At 39.8% G+C, this 20,448-nt stretch overlaps 1 protein-coding gene across 1 annotated transcript in view; it reads right to left on the reverse strand.

Moving 5' to 3' along the window:
• Positions 1 to 528: 528 nt before the first annotated feature.
• The window catches only part of ARFGEF2 (ARF guanine nucleotide exchange factor 2), a 76,317-nt gene continuing 56,397 nt past the window's right edge, over positions 529 to 20,448 (reverse strand). The window contains exons 26-39 of the mRNA XM_081148938.1: positions 20,182 to 20,333; positions 17,446 to 17,618; positions 15,288 to 15,448; positions 13,982 to 14,112; positions 13,677 to 13,806; positions 11,873 to 12,008; positions 10,886 to 11,024; positions 10,724 to 10,778; positions 9,494 to 9,608; positions 7,245 to 7,375; positions 4,219 to 4,387; positions 2,880 to 3,018; positions 1,700 to 1,817; positions 529 to 1,141 (exon numbers count right to left, since the gene is read on the reverse strand). Of these exons, the coding sequence (XP_081005064.1) occupies positions 965 to 1,141; positions 1,700 to 1,817; positions 2,880 to 3,018; positions 4,219 to 4,387; positions 7,245 to 7,375; positions 9,494 to 9,608; positions 10,724 to 10,778; positions 10,886 to 11,024; positions 11,873 to 12,008; positions 13,677 to 13,806; positions 13,982 to 14,112; positions 15,288 to 15,448; positions 17,446 to 17,618; positions 20,182 to 20,333 (1,926 nt within the window). The 3' untranslated portion in view covers positions 529 to 964. The remainder of the gene's footprint in view (positions 1,142 to 1,699; positions 1,818 to 2,879; positions 3,019 to 4,218; positions 4,388 to 7,244; positions 7,376 to 9,493; positions 9,609 to 10,723; positions 10,779 to 10,885; positions 11,025 to 11,872; positions 12,009 to 13,676; positions 13,807 to 13,981; positions 14,113 to 15,287; positions 15,449 to 17,445; positions 17,619 to 20,181; positions 20,334 to 20,448) is intronic.

Here is a 20,448-nt window from a genome sequence, read left to right on the forward strand (position 1 = left end):
ATACTAACAATTGGTACACTTACTATTCTGAGGTAAAAATAAAAGGTTTACTCAAATATAAATTAACTCTGTTAAATTACTACTTCATTTTCATTACTACTTCATATATTAGATTTCAGAGTGTGTGAGATGGACAATGTATTCTAATTGCATTTCTGGAAATTTTAATACCCATCCACTACAAATACTTACTTCAAGGAAGGCTAATCATCTTCATTACATTTTTTACTTTTTCCTATGGACTTTTTCTCCTCAAGGTACTAAACCAGGGAGGGTCAGGAGGCACTAAATTTTTTTTAACCTTGCAAGCTCTTACTTCTAACTTAATTACTAAACTCTGCCTTCAATCAAATCTTCAATAATATATTTTTGCAAAATACTTTAAAAATCACTCAGACATACACAAAACAGGGAAAACACCCTCCTTTTGTCCCCTTCTTTCCCCAAACTAATCTAACTGCAGCTGACTCACAACTGACAAAACACTCAAACTTCTCTAACACACTCAAACAACAACGGAAACCCAGCATAGTTTAGGTGGCACTTAGCCGTTACAAGAAATTTTATTAACAGACTGTCTAATAATCACGAACCGATACAGCTATGTTCAGTATTTTCAAGGAGAGCGACTTCCTCTGATGAAACTTTTCCAGTCAATCATGGGACTTTCCTAGAAAATGACAGCATGTGTAACGACAGGTCTGAGACAGTTTAGTCAGTGAGATGGAATGACGGAGATGAGAGACTCCCCACCTGCTGCGTTAACTGGGTGTGCAACAGTTTAACAGAACACCACACGCCTCATTCAGGGACTCTGAGGGGACCGGCGTAGAGGCCATCTTTATCCAGACCATCCTGAGCTCCAAGATGCCCACTCCTTGTTTCTATGATCTGTCCCTTCAGGAGATGTGCCAGGCAGAGGTGGCATGGTGAATGTTCTGCAGAGAAGCAGCAGGGGCCAGGGCTACCACACTGGTGACAGGGTCCCTGGTACCTGTGATGGCTCTTCTGGAATCCATATCTTATACACAACACCTATCCGTAGGAAGAACTTCCGCAGAACTGCTCGGAGCTCAGGGATCAGGTCAAACTGCATAATTTCACACAAGTAGGGGTAGTACTTTGAAGCATGTGCTTTAAACTTGAGGTGGGAGAGAAGGAGAGAGAGAAAATTAGACACAGAACTACATTTTGGCACTAATTTTTCAAAAGCATTCATCTCACCCTGGAACTTCTTACAATATTGGTATTTTTTCTTGCTATTAGAAAGTTGGTGCAAAAAATTTGCCGATTAAAACTTTTCCTTATATTTAACTCCAAACACAAATTATCTAGGGATATCCTTCTACTAAAGTCAACTTTAATTTTAGTAAAGCAAGTTTCCAGTGTTAAACCAGAGTTGCCCAATCTCAACCCTCTCTTCCAACACAGCCACACTAAAAACCACAACAGCTGCTTAACAGCAACATGCATGGTTTCAGCCCCAGCCTTTCTCAGCTGGGCTCTTTGAGAGAAAAAGCCCCAATAACCTAAGGCATCCATTGTCTGTAATGAACTAACTCCTCTCCAATGCATTTAGAATGGTGCTAGTCATCTAAACCATCCTTGGAAGAATTGAGAAAACAGTTACCTCGAACTCTGAGTAAAAAGCCAATCCAAACCTATGTCCTAGTGGAGACAACAGTTTATTTGCTTATACCTTTTCATCGTTTATTTTGAGGGTTTTTGTTAGGAGTAACAGCAGGAGACTTGTCCAGGCCTCCCGATGGCTTTCAGAGTTCACGGTGATAAAATAGGAGAGAGCATCACTGCACACGCTAGAAGAGTCAGAGAGGGAACAGGGGAACAAAAGATTAACAGCTCACATTCTACTGGAGCGGAGAATGCTTTATCCCCGCAGAGTATTTACTGAGCGCCTGCTCTGGCTGTGCCATCTTGAGCAAATCACTGAACCTCAGTTTCCTCAGCTATAAAATGGCGATAAATAACTGTACCAAACTGAAGGGGTTGAAGATTAAATGAGCTAAGTGTGTTAAAAGTTAGCTGAGCCCAGACCTGGCACATAGCCAGGGTTCAATCAGTGTTCACAGCACAAACAGCACGAGAGCTTATAATCCACAGTTAATTATAACCTGCCTTTCTCATATCACATACACTTGCTAATATTTTAAACATGTTATGCTAAAAACTTAACATTTATGTATCTCCTTTAGAGAAACTTTATACAACTCTCTGGGAAATTCTCTTTTTTCTTAAAAATCCTTACCCATGGGTATTTTTCCATTGCTTTTCAGAGAGAGTGTGGGGGGGAGACAGAGAGAGAGAAACATCAATGGGAGAGAGACACATCGATTGGCTGCCTCCGGCACGCACCTCGACCAAGGCCGGGATTGAGCCTGCAACCGAGGTATGTGCTCTGCTTATAGTTGCACAAGAAGCTGGGTGGCAAAAATCTACTTTTCTGCCTGGGAGCTCTCAATGGCGTCCCACTGTCTCCCCATAATCAGAGTAAGTGCATCCTGGTGTATGATTCTGAGACAGTCCTCACGGAGAGGATGGCGTCAGAGCTGACAGTGCAGAAAGAGAACCTAGTAGGACTCCACTCCAGGCCTCCTGACTCTGAGTTCAGAGCAGTTTTCACTGTCCATGTTTCTGCCCTTTAAGAAACTTACAAATTAAAGAAATGAGGCCCTGCCCTCTTCAGGGCATTAAGAAAAGTGAAATGGAAAAGTCCCCAAAGACAAGGAAGAAACACAAAGGAAAAGTCTGAGAGAACATCAGTGTGTGGATACTTTTCTCCTACACTTTTCAATTTACGGATTGTTGGGGTGCATTCTGTGTTACAGATAAGAAATTTAATCAGAAACCAATTTTCTTACTTTAAAAGTCGCTGCTGTATTTCTTCCCAGGAATCCCTGCGGTTCTCATCGACGTACATTCGAAACAGGATCCTCAGACAACAGGCCAGGCTGCTGGTTTCTTGTTTTAGAAGGTTGGGTTTAGACTTGCCCTTAAAACCTAGGGATCAGATAGTCACTGAAATTGTGCACACTTCTAGGTTAATGATGAAAAACCATCTGGGAACCTAATCTAGTTACTTTAAAAAGTACCCAAACAGCTCATATTCTTATTCTTATCTCAACTGTGATACCTGGCAAAGGCAGTCCTGACGGCTCATCCATGCTCTGTATCAGATACACTTCATTCCTCTCTGCCTGGTTCTCCCCTTAGCCTCTGCTCACTGTCTGGTGAAGCCATTTGTTTCAGCTTCTCAAGTATAATAGCTCTTAAGATTATAGCATACGGCAAGATTTTTTTCCCCACAAAGCACACACATAAGAACACATTTTTTTTTCTTTTTTTAAAATACGTTTTTATTGATTTTAAGAGAGAAGAAGAGGGACAGAGAGATAGAAACATCGATGAGAGAGAAACATCATCAATCGACTGCCTCCTGCACGCTCCCTATGGGGGATTGAGCCCAAAATGTGGGCATGTGTCCTGACTGGGAACTGAACTATGACCTCTTGGTTCATGGGTCCACGCTCAACCACTGAGCACACCGGCTGGGCAGAACACATTTTCTTAAACAAAGCAGTACCAATCACAGAGATGTGCAACCCACTCTCATAGGCAAGATCTTATTATAAGCAAAGACAACATATCTAGATATTTTAAAGTTACAGAGAAAAACGAGATTTAAAAATTGTGTGTTAAAATAGGCATTTGGGATTAAAGTAATGGTAATAACACAAAAATTTATATAAAGTATCACTTTTGTGTAAAGTTAAAAAAATGAACCTCCACCATCACCCCAGAATTTTTGTATATATTTCCTAGAGGTGGGGAAGAGAGTGAACCCCTAAAAGCTTCAGAAAATATATGAATGCCTTCTGTTTCTCCTAGACTACCACACTTATTATATCATCATATCACTATATAATTTTAATCTAATGTAAAATTTTTTGACTTGCTACATCAATTCTCTTTCAATTTGTTTTTCCATCAAAAACTTACTGAGAATCTCCCATGTGCCAGGTAATATTCCTGGTACCGGGATAAAGTCTATCCAGCATTTCCTTTCTTTCTCCCTCAAGCATGAAAATATTTGGTAAGCTATTCCAGCTATGTTTACAATATCAGGAATCTCCCAAAGACTTTAAGGTTTTAGAATGATGGCCACTGTGGCCACCTGTCCTATCTGCTGTGTGTCCTTACCTGCTCGCCATAGGACAGTCCGCTGTTCGTAATTGGAGTTGAAGGCTTTTGAGAATGAATGGGACTCCTGCAAGCAGTCCAGCAGCTTGAAGAGGTGCTGGGAAGACATGCACTTATACATGCCCTGATCCTCCGTCTCTATGTGGATGTCTGCATCCAGTGTGTCTTGCTAGAGAGGGGAGGAGAGAGGGCAAGTGAAGACGGCGGAATGCTTTTGGACACTGTAATATCAGATAAAGGCAGCCATAACTCCCCAAAAGCCGCCCTCTGTGTAAGAGACTTCACTCCTCAGCACCCTGAACTAGTTTCCATTTGGACTCTGCTCACTGGCTGCTGAGAGGACATACTGAGCTCTTGCATGGTGGTGGGCTTTGCTGGCCAAAGTTTCAGTGTGGTTAGTATTGCCTTCATGGCATGAACACAGTGTGTATTTCTTCAATTATCTCACTACAGGAGTGCATTGTCCTCTTTTTATTTTATAAAAAAACAAAAAAATCAAACTGTAGTATATATAATAGAAGGTATAAGCCTCAAAATATACTCGCTGAAAGACAGAAATTATTAAACAAAGCCTAACTGGAATCTTTAGCTTCATCAGGTTATCAATGAACTGAAGTTCAACAACTGTTTTCCAATGTGAGGGAAGAACTCATAAAAACATGTATGAAATGCTAGAAATTTTTATTGAACACACTGCCTAAGATGTGAGATGTAATTAGGGATTTTATACTCTAGGAATGGACCCCATCCTCCTTATAAGGGTGGAGTCTGCAATACGCTCTGAATTGATCTGCAGAGTCATACAACACTTATAAATATCCAAGCTGACTTCTTTGCAGAAATTGACAAGCTGATCTTAAAATTTATATGGAAATGCAAGAGACACAGAGTAGCCAAAATATCTTGAAAAAAGAGGAGCCCTGGAGATCTTGCCTCCTGGCAATGTCATCAGTTTGGCTTAAATCAACTCTTATTTAAAAAAAAAAAGGGCAGCATAAAGTTGGAAGACTCATATTTTCCAATTTTAAAACTTAATAAGAAGCTGCAGTAATCAAGACATAAAGATAGACATAAAGATCCATGTAACAGAACTGAAGGTCCAGAAATAAATCCTTACATTTATGTTCAAGTAATTTCCAAAATGGGTACCAGAATAATTCATTGGGGAAAAATAGTCTTTATAACAAATGGTGCTGGGACAACTGGATATCCACAAAAAAATAAAGGTAAACTCCCCATCTCCCATCATACAGAAAACTTAACTCAAAATTGGATCAAAACCTAAATGTAGGAGCTAAAATGATAAAACTCTCGGCCTAAATCTTTGTGACCCTAAATTAGGTTTTATACAGGAGAAAATAGTTGCAAACATATGTCTGATAAGGGCCTAGTATCCAGAATACATAAAAACTCTTACATTCAACAATATAAAGATAAATAACCCAACTTAAAAGTGGCCAAAGGATTTGAATAGACTTTTTCCCAAAGATATAGAAATGGCCAAGAAGCACAGAAAGATGTTCATCGTCAGTCACTAGAGAAATAAAAATCAAAGTCACAATGATACCACTTCACACTCACTGGGATGACCGTAATAAAGTAACCACTATCGGTGAGGATGTGAAGAAACGGAAACCTTCATACACTACTGGTGGGAATGTGAAATAGTGCCGCTGCTTTGGAAACAGTCTGGCAGTTCCTCAAAAAGGTAAACTTAAGAGTTACCATGTGACCCAGCAAGTCCACTCCTAGGTATACACTCAGGAGAATTAAAAACATATGTCCACATGACAACTTATATACAAATGTTCACAGCAGAATTATTTATAATAACCAGACAATGGAAACAACCCAAATGGCCATCAACTGTTGAATGTATAAACAAAATGTGGTATAGCCATACAATGGAATATTATTCAGTCATATTTAAAAATAATGAAGTACTGATAGAGGCTACAACATGGATGAAACTAGAAAATACTACGCTAAGTTAAAGAAGCCAGACACCGAAGCTCACACAGTATGATTCCATTAATGTGAAATATCCAGATTAGGCAAATCCATAGACAGAAGGTAGATTTGGTTAGTGGTTACCAAGGGCTAGAGCCAGGAGGGACTGGGAAGTGACTGCTGGTGGTTAGGGCATTCCCTTTTGCAGTGACAAAAAATATTATGGAATTAGACCGTGGTGATGTTTATACAACTTTGTGAATATACTAAAACCACTAAATTGTACACTTAAAAAATAAAAAACAAAAACAAAAAAGACAGTCTTTGGGGTGGATCTAGCCCACAGATGTGTTTTGTTCATCAATAATTATAGTACTTAATTAGGCGACTTCCTATATGAAAAAAATCTTCATTTGGGTTCCTCTTGAAAAACTGGAAGACTGTCAGGACTCGACTCTCCTGCAAGCAACACACCACTGGAGCTGGGAGGTGGCTTCTGTTCCAACTGGTCCAGAGCTCTGTCACAGTCCCACCCAACCTGTGCTCACATGCACAGGATCTGTTAGCCCCTGAGGCACTTTAGTTTGAAACCCATGGTGTAAGGTTATTGTCCACATTTTGGACATTCAATTCTCTATTTCCAAGAATACTGTGTACATAGAAGATTATATATATATAAAACAAAATGTGAACCTTCTTAAGGAAAAAGTGGTATTATTATCCACATATATTTCTCTCTCATTTATGGTTAAATTATATGCCAATGATGAGAAACAGTCCCTGTGATTAGTAACATTCAAGGTGGGAGGTGGCACCTGAGCAGTAGTATGCTGGTAAATTGGCTCTCCAGGGAATAAAAAAAGAAGCCCCAACTTTTAGTGTTTGTTGATTTCTGTGGTGTAAACACTTCCATCACGGCTGATTTTAAGCTACCAATATGATGTTGAACATGTAGCTGGGAAGAGACGAGCATGACGGGCCCTTGCGAGCCAGTACGAGCTGGTTCCAGCACCCTGCTGCATGTGCACAACCTCCCCATGGACAAGGGTGCTCCCCTCGAGCCCTGCTTTTATTACCTGGGCAGCAACCATGTGCTCTGCATCTTCTTTTTTGCTCGTTGCTGGGTAGAACACGATGTTGTCAATGGCCTGTATCAATTCCAACTGGACCACGCACTTGATGAGGAGGCTGGCAAACAGTTTCTGATCTATGTTAGATGATAAAGGTTAACCCTAATAACGATTCAGCCAGCACTGGGTAAACATTCACTGGGCTCCCACTCTGTCCTCTTCTACCCCTTTCAGTGGTTATCCATCTTTGACTAGTTAACAATTCTTTATGTATAATTTTCCCTGTTCAAATTACTAGTGTGGTTTCTGCCTATTGACTAGACTCTGACTAGTGCTGCATCCATCTTTTCTTCTCAGTCCCTGGGCTCAGGGGCACCCTATGTCAGGCACTTCATGGGTGTTGGTTGATTTAACTAAAAGTAGAGTAAAAGTAGAGATTTCTTATTCAACTTATTATATAGAATCAGAATGTGGAAAACATTCAATGAAGCATTTAGTGACAGCAAACAAGACGGATGGGTCATCTCTTCAAGTTTTTGAAAGTGGCTATGAAATTATATAAGATCTCTAAGCAGAATTCACTTTAATTAAAAAAGAATACAGTGGAGTTGCAATGTTGTAACTTACACCAATTGAATTATGCCATCTTCGACCAAAAATAAACACAAGGAAAGAAAACAATACGAACAGTGTTCTGTCTGCTGCTCCACTCACTGAGCTGAAGCCCAGATGGGAGGCTGAGATGGGAAGACTGGGAGAAACAAACACTGGCAAGGGTCTCGAGTCCCAGGCATCTCTCAGAGTATAGATGTTTTGCTGCACTGAGAGTGGTTCAACACTTGTTTCTACACACAAGCCAGCCCTTTATCTGGAGCTGATGAGGCAACAGTGCTCACGCTCTCATGGACACTGGGGAAACTGGCTGTGCTGCAGTTACTGGGAACAGTGCATCAGGCTCCAGCATGGTGCCTTTTTAATGCATTTCAAGGGGGATTAGTTTTTATGCCTTCAAAAGATAATGAACACACATAGTTTTGTCTGATGTGCTGCTTCAGAAGCTAATGGCAATGTTAACACCTACAGCAGGGCATGCTGAAAGAGGGTGGATATGTTAGGAACAAAAACAATGGGGCACACAACTTTAAAAAGAGCAGACTTATACCAGAACAGTTCTGATTTCTCAGTCAGCCAAAGTGTGCTTGAATCACAACTCTACTACATATTTCAGGTCATGCATCGGTCTGAGTCCCAGGCTACTCCAATGTAAAACTACCACTTGAGGGCTAGTGTGAGGATTACATGAAGTCATGCACACAAAACACACTGTACAGTGCCTGGCTCATAGCAACTGGTAAACCTTTTTTTAAAATGACAGATAATAAAAACACCATAAGCAACACTAAGACACAAATTGGTAAAAGCGATCTCTAACACATAAAGAGCTCCCCTAAACCAATAAAAAAAGAGCAACAATCAATACAAAATGAGCAAAGACTATGAACAGATAGTTCACAGAAAGGAAAACAGAACTGGTTCTTAAACACACTAAAAACGGGTCAGTCTCACTCATAATTAGAAAGCTGCCAATTAAAATTATTCCAAATATACCAAATATCACCTAGGTGTTCCCACAGATCAGGTAAACAAGTGTAACCTTAATGGGCAGCAATCTGGAATTATTTGACAAAATGGCAAATGTACTTACCAGTTAACCTAACAATCCAATTACTTGGAATTTATTGTACAGATAAATTCACAAATGACATATATTAGGTGATTCATGAGGTGTTGATTGTAATACAAAAAAAGTGGGAAAAATATAAATATCCTTTGGTAGTGAACCAATTAGGCAAATAACAGCTACAGCCTGGAATAACACACAATAGCATAAAAGGATAGGAAAGCTCTTTAGGTACTGATTTTGAATGAGCTCTAAGATATATTAAGTGAAAAAATAATAATGCATTATATTCCACAATTTGCATAAAGAGAAGAGAATTCATATATATGTATATATATTACATATATTTGTGTGTATATGGATATGTACTTCTTGCATATGAACAAATGTCTCTGGAAAGGTATGTGAGACACTGGTGACACTGGCTGCCAGATAGGGAAGAAACTGGCAGACTGAGGCACAGCATGGAAGAAAGGCTTATCACGTTTTACCCTTTGGTGCCTTCTAAATATCTGAATCATGTAAATGTGTTACTTATTTAAAATAAATAAAAACGACAAAAAAGTGACCTTACTTGCATATGGTCTACCTTTCCAGCTCTCATCAGTGGGGTTAGAGAGTTGGCTCTGGCCTCTCTCAGAGGCATTTTTATCTATGCTGCTTAAAGACTGGCGGTCCAGATCCACATCCTAAAAGTAAACCAGAGAGAAATACAACGTTCACTTCTCTTCATCTGCAATTCAGTGCCTGGGCCTGTTTTAACACTGAGGCCCAACTTGAATTTAAGTGTCATGCTCAGCTTGATGTACAATTATACTGCATGCTTAATGTGGCACTTCTCAGAGGTGGCATAGGAATTACCAATTTCAATTACTTCTTCCCTCCATTAAAACTTCACATTTCCTTACTCCAATTTAGAAGGCATTTCTTGGCATATGATTTAACAGTGAGCACGACCAAATTTTAATGAGATCAAGTTAAAAAAAATAAACTAGTGCTACAGCTCACTTTTTTTCCTTTTTAAGCTGACTGCAGAAGACAGAGTTTAATAGCTATGTATGGTGTCGGGGGGGTACTAGACTTATTGGGGGAATCACTTTGTAAGTTATATAAATGTCTGAAACTAAGATATTACTGAATATGTCAACTGTAATTGAAAAAATAAAAAAAATAATTAAAAAATAAAGTTATAAAATGAAAAAACAAACAAAAACACGCCAGAAAATGTTTAAATAATGGGCTTCATTTTTAAGTTGTCATATCCCAAATGCCTTTTGAAATCCAATGCCCTTTTTGTTATTTTGGAATAAAAGTTAATATTACAAACACCCTTGTAAACCAAAGTATTTTACAGTGAGACTTGGAGGAGGATAACAAATAAGATAATTACACCAAAGTATCTATAGCAGTGAGTACCAGAATTGACCTGTCCAACAAGGGAGAATTCACTAAATAAATTATAGTAAGGTGCAGCTACTGAAAAGGAAGAATGTGGAAAATGCTCACAATGTTAAGTAATCCATTATGTGCCAAGTGAGCTCAAATTTCCGACATGTGAGTTACGTGTGTGCAGTCAGTCACATAAAGAAGAAACTAGAAATGTTTTGTGGTTTTTATTGAGTGAGGCAACTTATTTTCTTAATATTTTTCTGTACTTTCAAAAAACTGTTAATGAACATATATCGTTTTTAGATATTATAACCTTTTTAACTCACTTCTCATCAGGAAAGCACAAACTCTTTGGGCTGCTGAATTTTTACTATAAAATGAAACTAGAAAAAAGAGAACCAAAAAGAAACCTTACCAAATGTTTTTCTGATGAGTCTTCCTCCATTCCTACAGGCCTCCATGTCAGCAAACTTGAGAAAATGCAAGAGAAGGAAAATGATCACTTGAAAGGCAACACAGAGCTTTAAGACATCCACTGAACATAGAAACAAATCATGATAATCACACTAACACTTACACATGTGGGATGGTTGTTTTGAAAATATCCATCATACAACTGCACGTTTTATCCCAGACATCAGGACTGAACTTCTCTCCATTGGATATTACTAAGTTTTCTAAGCAATTTGTGCCTGATCGAGCCAACTGCTCATTATCTGCAAAAAAACCCAATATCTATCATCAAACTTCAACTGCCATTTATTCCAACCAATCACTGATGTTTCGTGTTGTGAGATGGAGACTACGACACTGGAGAGTTTATAGGCTTTTAATTAATGCTACCGACAGTATTAAAATTTTTATAGTTCAAGTGGGCTATAAAGAGGAGAAATTATTTATCATAGCTTTACTGCTAGGGATTAGAAGGTCAACATTTTGCTACCTAATTAACTGGCTTCTTGTATGAGAAATGGTAAAAGGGGATAGAAAATATCAGAACAGTGTCTCTAAAAATTTAGTCACTCAAACTCTACTTTCCTAATTTTTGCCATATCAGTATCAACTGCTTTATCATTTATTTTAAAACTGAGTCACTTTTTGAAAAACTTAACTAAATTAAGCCTCATCTTAATAAGCCAAAACTCTCAAATGCATCCAGGTCTAATGTGCTGTGTGGGTATTTTTCCTAAAACACACTAAAATAAACACCTAAATACTCAAACAAAAGATGTCCATTGATGACGCTGTTGATCGTGACTCCCATAGTACCTTTAAAAAACATTCAAACATACACAAAAGTAGAAAGAATAGTGTAATATGCAAAAAGGTACATCTTTTAAAATATAAAAATAACTACATCCCACCTTAAAGAAATATTTTATAAACTGACTTGGTTGGGAGATTGTTTATATGTTCTAATTAAAATTTTAAAAATACATTTTCACCAATTAAATGATACACTGTACTCCTTTGACATTAGAGCCATGCTTTTATGTATGGAAAAAATTACTCTTGCATGAAGGACTATGTCAAGATAAATGATGACGCCTAAAGACACAGGTACCTTGTTTTACACACCACTGCAACTGTGCAAATATATCAGAAAGAAGAACTTCATTCAAAGCTTCATAAAACTGGGTAAATACGTCACAAATAGCATAAAGTGCATGATTGCAAGTTGTTGTCATCCACTCAGATTTCTGAAAAAAAAAAAGAAGAAAAAAACAAAACAAAAAACAGTAAAAAGATAATGTTTAAAGGCCACTCTGTCCCATATATCATTGGCAAACTGTTCTGGAAAGCAATTTGGCAATGTGTATCAACAGTTTTACAAATGCTCACACCCACTGACGCAGCAACACTACTTCTAGGAATGAACCCTAAAGAAATAGTCAAAGACTTGTGGGTGAAGGTTATGTTTATCACACTGGTATTTATACACTGTAAACACAGATACAAAGTAATGTCCAGCAACGTGGCAACTGAGTACATCCATATGACAGAACACTAAACAGTCATTCAAAGTATTACTTACAAAAAGTTTTAATGATTTGGAAAAAATGAATATGAGGTTATGCTAAATATACCATATATCAAAAATGAATGGACATCTTTCCAAGAAGATATAAAAATGGCCAACAGCCACATGACAAGGTACTCAACATCACTAATCATTAGGGAAATGAAAATCAAAACCACAATGAGATATCTCTTCACAGTTGTGGCATTCATCAAAAAGGCAAGAGATAAACGCTGGAGTGGAGGTGGAGAAAAGGGAACACTTGTGTACTATTGGTGAGACTGTAAATTGGTATAGCCACTATGGAAAACAGTATGGAGGTTCCTCAAAAAATTAAAAACAGAACTACCATACGATCCAATAAATTCTACTTCTGGACATATATCCGAAAAAAACAAAAATGCTATGTTGAAGAAATATCTATATCCCCGTGTTTGTAGCATCATTATTTATAATAGCCAAGACATGGAAACAACCTGAGTGTCCATCAACAGATGAATGGATAAAGAAAATGTGGTGTATATATACAATGGAATACTCTTCAGCCATAAAAAAGAAATTCTGCCCTGGCTGGTGTTGCTCAGTGGTTACAGCGTGGGCCTGTGGACCAAAGTGTCACGGGTTCAATTTCCAGTCAAGGGCATGTACCTGGGTTGCAGGTTCACTCCCCGCCCCCAGTAGGGGCGCATGTGGGAGGCAACCAGTGGATGTGTCTCTCATATCGATGTTTTTTTCTCCCCACCCTTCTCCCCTTTTCACTCTCTCTGAAAAAGCAATGGAAAAAATATTGTCAGGTGAGGATTAAAAAAAAAAAAAAAGATAAAAGGAGATAAAAAAGTTACTCCCCCATCTTAAAATCTTGAGCTAGAATGCCCTTTCCCCAGGAGAGAAATAACAAAGACAATGAGTAACATCACACATCCTTTTACAAAAGGCCTAATATTTACTGACATCTTACTGCAACTTCATATTAAAAACCCTTTTAATGTGTTTTTGAAGGGACTGAGTCACTCTACTTTTTACTGACTGTTCAGAAGTTGATACGAACCAGACAGGTAAGTGGACCAGTCAGGTACCCTGGTGATCTGGCAGGTACGATGTCTGAAGGTCAATGGGCAGAGTGTGGTGATTAATTTCCTCTCACTCGTCCTCAGAGAGGGAGGGTTTCTTACACTAGTTGATATTGGTAGAAGAGTGACAGGAAGGGTGTTTCCATTTTTAAAACACACCTCAAGCGGCTCAGTATTTAAGACTTCCATGTAGATGAGGGCACAAGCCCCAAGGCAGACAAAGGCCAGAGAGGCTTGTCTTCCATCTCATCCAGGGCAGTACGTCAGTCATCACCTACCTCTGACTGTTGCTCCGGGAGTTTCATATTGTCAAAAATCCTGAACACGATTCTGAACAGGTCCTGCCACCAGTGCTTTTCAAAGGTGTGGCCATAGCTCTTCATGATCTCGAACATGACTGTGAGTCCTCTGAAGGAAACAAAGCCAGGTGCAGAAGAGGGAGGGGGAGGGAGAGGGGGAGAGAGAGGGAGAGGGGGAAGAGAAGAGAATAGCAGAGAAGAGAGTAGGAGAGTATGGGGTCAGGTGAGTAGGTGACTGAGGCTCATTCAGTGACAGGAGAGGAGCCACCCTGGGACACAGTTACCTTGTCCGAACATCTAGCTTGCACCTATTGATGATGCAGGAGAGCTCAAATAGGATGGGGAACCAGCCTCGTACCCAGACTCTGTCACCAGGAGCCACATTCATGTCATCGCTTGTGTATTCTTGTAGCACCTACAAGGAAAGTCACCTCTCAGATGCAGACTATGCAAGCAAAAGAAAGGAAGTGAAAGGGAACTACATAGGGAGGAAGGCCTCACACATCCTCTCCTAAAAACACCCATTCATCAAGAGATGCTTCAATATCTTAGGTCTTTCTGGAATGTTACTACAGTACTTAAAGTACTACTTAAAATATTAGCAGCAGCAGCTACTATTACTGAGCACTTGCTATGGGCCAGGGATTGTGAAGGCGCTCTACATGCTTTTATAATTCTCGCAATGATTCTGAAAGGAAGGGAGAAATAATGGTCCCATTTTATAGATGAGTCAACTGAGGCACTAAGAGGTTAGGTAAACTGCCCAAGGTCATACAGCTAAGAGCTGGCAGTCTTTCCACAGTCTGGATGTGAAGCCCTATCTCTAAGATTTCCAACCCTCTGCTCTGTAACCAGTCTTGAAGTGGTATTGTCTGTTGTAATAGAATTTCTTTATCTAACATTAGGCAATTTCTCTGTGCTTCAGTTGACTCTCCTGCACAATGGGGATATAACTAACCACCTTAAAGGTCTGCTGTGGGGATTAAATACATAGTACCTAGAATGGTGCCTGACATGTAGTAAGTGCTCAGTCAACAGTGGCTCTCATTACCATCATATCTTAATGAGCTGTTGTGGGGACCAAGCATATCATCTTAGGGGTTTATAGTTCTGTAAAGAATGCTTAAGAAGACATCTGTATAGGTCACCATAGTTTAATTGTGCTTGTTTCCACCCAATTTCAGTGTTTTGAGACTGTTATTTAAACCAAGCAGGCCTCCTTAGATAGGTGAGATAATAGAAAACCCCCAAACATCTTCAGGAGAAAACAAAAGGTGATTTTTCAATGTGACTTCTCAGCCACGTCACAGTGGCATAATGTCATTTCCTAAAAGGGAGGTTTATTTTCTTTCAAATAAAAGGTCTAGCTTCTCAGCTTTGCGAAAATTCTAAGCTAAAGTATTATTATCTTCTACAAAATAATTTGTAGGATGACATATAAAAGTTCAGTTGAATAAAATAATTTCATACATATAAAACACAGAGAAGGTATAACCCGCACAATGGAAAGCTCTTCATCAGGAGTGAGGGTTCTGGCTCCATAACTCCTTCCCCTCACTGCCCACATGAAAGAGGAAAGGAGAAACATACCCGAGGCCTCTCAGAGACATATTTGGCACAGAAACGGATGAGCCGGATGGCTTCCATGCTGGTGTCAGGGAAAGCAGCATTGCAGGCAAACTCCGATAAGCACTTCACAGCATCCTGAAAGGAGTCGATGGCTGCAGGGAAATGGTGCTGGAAAATAGTTGCTGGGGAGACAAAGGTACATTTAAAAAAACATAAGACCAGGATTTAGAAATGGGGATCACCCTCCCCCCGCAGAGAGGATTTCTTTTGTGAAAATTTAAGAAAAGCATGCTAGTATTTCCGAAAGACAGTGCTTTTAGTAAATTACTCAGGAATTTTCCTAAGTGCATTGAGTACAATTTGGGCTAAACTGGTTCTTGAGCTCAAGCAATGATGTAAAGACCCAAATAGTCATTCATTCAACAAACATTTAGTGCTAACCACGTGCAAAGCATAGTTATGGGCCCTGGAGACAAAAAGAGGATGAATCAAACTTCCTGCCCTCACAGCGCTCATGCTCCAATGGGTAAGACGGAAAACAATCACCCAAATCAATACATATAAGATAATCTCAGGCAGGGTGATTTCTGGATAAGGGCCGAAGGTAAGAGGGGCTGTTCAGGCTGGTGGTCACGGAAGGCCTCTCTTAAGAGGTCCTGAGAAGTGTCCCTAAGGAAGTGAGAGGGCGAGCCATGAGAAAGCCAAGTTGCACCACGATGCCAAGGTGACCATTTAACTTAGGCCATTTTAGAATGGAGCTTGAGGAACTTCATAAAGTATAAACACTGGTATCTGTGTGTGCAGTTGGCCCACAGTGGTCTGTCTGCCAGAAGCTGAGCCCTGAGCAAGACTCTGGCCCCAGTCTGTGATCCTGACCATATCCCTTAATTCTCTATAGTTGTTTCCTTCCTAAGACCACACCTCATGCTACCTTGCTGGATGGAATCTTGTGATGATAAAGGTCAATGAGCTAAAGGTGAAAGGCAATTTAGAAAGCTAAAGTTTTCAAAACCAAACAATCACCTAAGAGAAATATATGATGGCAAGAAGTTTACAAAAAGTTAAAAGACCTCAAAAAGATAAAAGCTGACCCAATGCCTTACAATTTCCATGAAGACCAGACCAGTAAACATCTTGTTACGTGATTACGGGCAGGACAGGGACTTTTGGTCAGTTCAGAGTGGAGGGACACGGTGTCAGCTCTGGGCTGGACTGCCTGGTGTGAATCCTGCTCCACCACTTCAAAACTGCATGACCTTAGGCAAGTTGTTTTACTTTATTTTTTGGTTCCTTAGTTTTTCTCTTCAGTAAAATGGGGGGAAACAATGGTATGGTCACTTCTTGTTAACCATGGTAGTTAGGTTTTATAAAGTGGCCGTGAACACTGAATTAGCAAGAACTGAACCATCACTCCTAGGGGAAATACAGGGTTAAGTGCCTGGAAGCCTCTGGTCATAACATTTTCATCAACCGATCAATACATAACCTTGCTTTATGTGTGTTTCTGTTAAAGACACCTTATTTAATATATATTGTTGATTCATTAACAATGAACTCATAGCCAGTAAAAGCACTATAACTCATGTCTGAATGAAGTTTATGTAAACTGTACTTTCTCCATAAGGCACATCAGAGCCTTCCTGTGCTTAAGGACACAGGACAGGACTTCAGCACTATGCTTCAGGGCCATTTTAAATGGCAAGTCACCAACAATAAGACAAAAATGCAAAAAATGTGACAGTATACCACGAAAAGGATACTTGTTTATTTACAGTGAAAGAGCTGAAACAAGAAGGCAGAGCATGGCCTTGTTCAACCCAGCTGGGAACATGCACCTTGGGTGACTCAAGTATTTCACTGTTCTCTGCATGTGCATGGCCACAAATGATCATGTAAGCGCCAGGAGTATTCGTCTGGGGGTTACGTATGAATTTTGGCAAGTAGGTGAATTCACAAACATAGACTCTGTGAATAATGAGGGCTGACAATATTTCCTTCACAGGGTTGTTATGCACATGTCTAAGCATGTGTCAAGAACTTAGAACATCACCTGGCATGTTATTATATCCCAGTATAGCTAAACCAAGGAAGCCCTTTTTGGGAGTAAAATAGACAAGAAATAAGTTGTCACTCTTCTAGACTTGCAGGTGGGATGTTAGGAGGGAAAAGAGCCACTTACTGACAATATGGCCCGTGGTCTGGAAGGCCAGCTCCACGATGTTCCCGTCGTGATCTGAGGCTGCCTGGTGGAACACAGCAAAGATGTTCTTCCAGCCTGAGCGGATGTTGGCCGCCTGAGAGTTCACCATCTGGGCAATGCAGCGGATCACCATGTCCCTGATGGTTGGTGACCTGAGGAGGGAATGCGGCAGCCATGTCATTTGTACTTTGGACAGTGGGAAGACATAAATACAGCTCATCGCATAGAAGCAGCATTTAAAATTTTTTTTTTAAAACCACGCAATAATCCACATTCACTTTAAAAAAATAAATTATAGAGACAACATCTGACCAAAGCTTGGTCATAAGTGTATCCTTTGGATTGATTTATGACCAAAAGGGGGGGATGCAGATAAAAAAGGTTCTATGGAAAGTAACTTCACAGGATGACTGATCATAAATTCCTAACTGGGAGGGTCTTGGTGAGTAGTCATGCCTCAGGCAAGACCTGTCCATTGTTTCTGTGCACCTAGGTTAACACACCTTTGAAATAAAAGAGCACATAATCTTGTTAACTATCCTGTAATCCAGTCTCTGCCTTGCTTTTCCCATCTCCATGTAATAGTCCTGGTATTTCCTCCTTAATTTCACATGCATAAAAGAAGCTGCAAAACTATTATTCTCCAGAGCATTTGAGATCTTGCTCCCTGGTATATGTTGGCAGTTTGCCTCAAATAAACTTAAACAAATTTTTTTAAAAATTAGAGACAACAAAAAGAAAAAATAGTAAGATAATCACTGTGGCAGACAGTTAGTTGCCTACCCAGAAGCTATCCTCCCACGTCCTTGATAACAGAACTCTGACTTCATCCAGGCAGCAACATGCTCGACCAAAGGAAACATCATAAACAGTATAAGACAACATGGAAATCTTGTCACATGTGCCAAGTCTTCAATTTCCCAGCTTCCCTTGCAGCTAGGGGAGCTACGTAACCTGCTCTAATTAGATGTTAGAGAAAATATACGGGGATAGGGAGGTTTCTGGGAAGGTTTAGCTTTTGTCTTAAAAGGAATACACATGGCAGGCTCTGCCCCCTTTTCTCTTGTTTTCATTCTGAACACAGCATGATGGCTGGAGCTAGAGCCTCAGTACAGCAATCATAAACAATAGGCTCAAGGATGAAAAGTGACCCTGTGGATGGCCAAACAAAGAAATGGAAAGAACCTTAGTTCCTGATGACAATTTGGGCCATGGAACTAAAGATGGGACTGCTTGATTCTGACTTATTAAGTAAACAACATGCAGCCTTTGAGCATTTCCCATGTTATAAACTTTGAATATTTTTAACAGCTGCACAATATTCCTTGTGGCTGTACCAACACTGACTTTAACACTTGTGTATAGTTAGGTGGTTTCTGTTTTTTTAAAAATTATTTTGTGTGACTCACAACATTTTGTTGTATTTCAAATTAACTCCTTAGGAGATACTTATAGAATTACTGAGTCCAAGGGCACAAAAATATTAAGTTTCTTGATGCATATTGCCAAAATGCTTTTGAAATGTATAGGAAGCACGTCCCCACCACCACCACCATCTCCTTGGTCGAAACTTGGACAACTACAATGGCTGCCTAATTTATCCCATTGCTTCTCACTTTCCATGGATAAATGCAGGATGATCCTTTAAAATGTGTCAGACCACTTCACTTCTCTGCTCAAAAGCTTCCAATGGTTTTCATCTCTCACAGAGAGCAAGCCAAAGTGCTCACAAAGGCCAACAGATCCTATGTGACCCAGGAGCCCTGCTACCACTGGGACTCTATCTTCTAGAAGTTTTTTCCTTGTTTACTCTGCCCCAGCTACACTGGCCTCCTTGCTGCTCCTTAGCTATGCTAGGCACATCCTGCCACAGGGATTTTGCTCTCTCTGTTCTCTCTGCTCGTAAGTAACACTCTTCCCTAAACCACATATAGCTACCCCTACCTCGTTTTTCACTTTACTTAAGGGTGGGCTTAAGGGTAAGCTTACCAAATATATCTCAGCTAACTGCCCTGTATGAAGAGTGTTTCTAACCTATCCCCTTAATGCTCTTTAGAGCAATTATCATCCAATGACTTAGTGAACATTTATTTGTTTATCCTACTGGAATATAAGTAGGAATTTTTAAAATTTTATTATGGAAAACGTCAAACATATATGCAAGTAAAGAGGACAGAGTAATGAATACTGTATACCTATCACACAGCTGCAACGATTACTGAATCAGAGCCAAATGAAAATAGGGATTTATGACTGTTTTCTTTATTGCTGTATACTTGGCACTTAGAATAGTACCTAGCAAATGGCAGACTTCAATAAGTACAGGCTGAGTGAGTGAATGAACAGGGCCGACTGCTTCAAAGGGCTAGTAGCTGCCCTGACCTCTTTATCGCTTCCTTGGGGCACAAATGCTGGGTCATACAATCCTTGACCTTGCTGGAGGCTGCTTCAGCAGTGACTCTTTCTCTGCCCCCTCGGCATCAGCCTCAGTAAGACATGTGACATATTTCGACCATTTGCAGTGGTATAATGTGTCCTAAGGGAAAGGTTACACAGATCTTGTAACCTTTAGGGACAACAGATGTGAATCAGAGTCTGTTCATTTTATTTGCTTCTACCAACTAGGGAGAAAAAAATTGTGTGGTTAGTAGTAGGGATTTTTTCAGGGGCCCAATGGGGAATCTGACCAAAAGTCTTTCAGAACAGTGCACATACCTGTTTTTCTTCATGATATGCTCAAAGGGCCTCAGAAAATCTTTCTGGAAACGGAAGTTGGCTAATTCTCCCTTCTCAAGAAACTTCATGGAGAGCTGCCTTAATGAGTCAACAGCAAAGATAGCCACATCTTCATTAGGGTTACAGCCAACCTGGGCAGGAACAGGAATGAGGTGAAATAGGCACAGTGAAACAACTGTGGATGTGGGGTTCTGAACCTCAAAAATGGACAGCCTGCTTTTAAAACAAATGCTCTGGGAAAACACA

The sequence above is a fragment of the Miniopterus schreibersii genome (assembly GCF_964146895.1).
Source record: "Miniopterus schreibersii genome assembly, chromosome: 10".
NCBI lineage: Eukaryota > Metazoa > Chordata > Mammalia > Chiroptera > Miniopteridae > Miniopterus > Miniopterus schreibersii.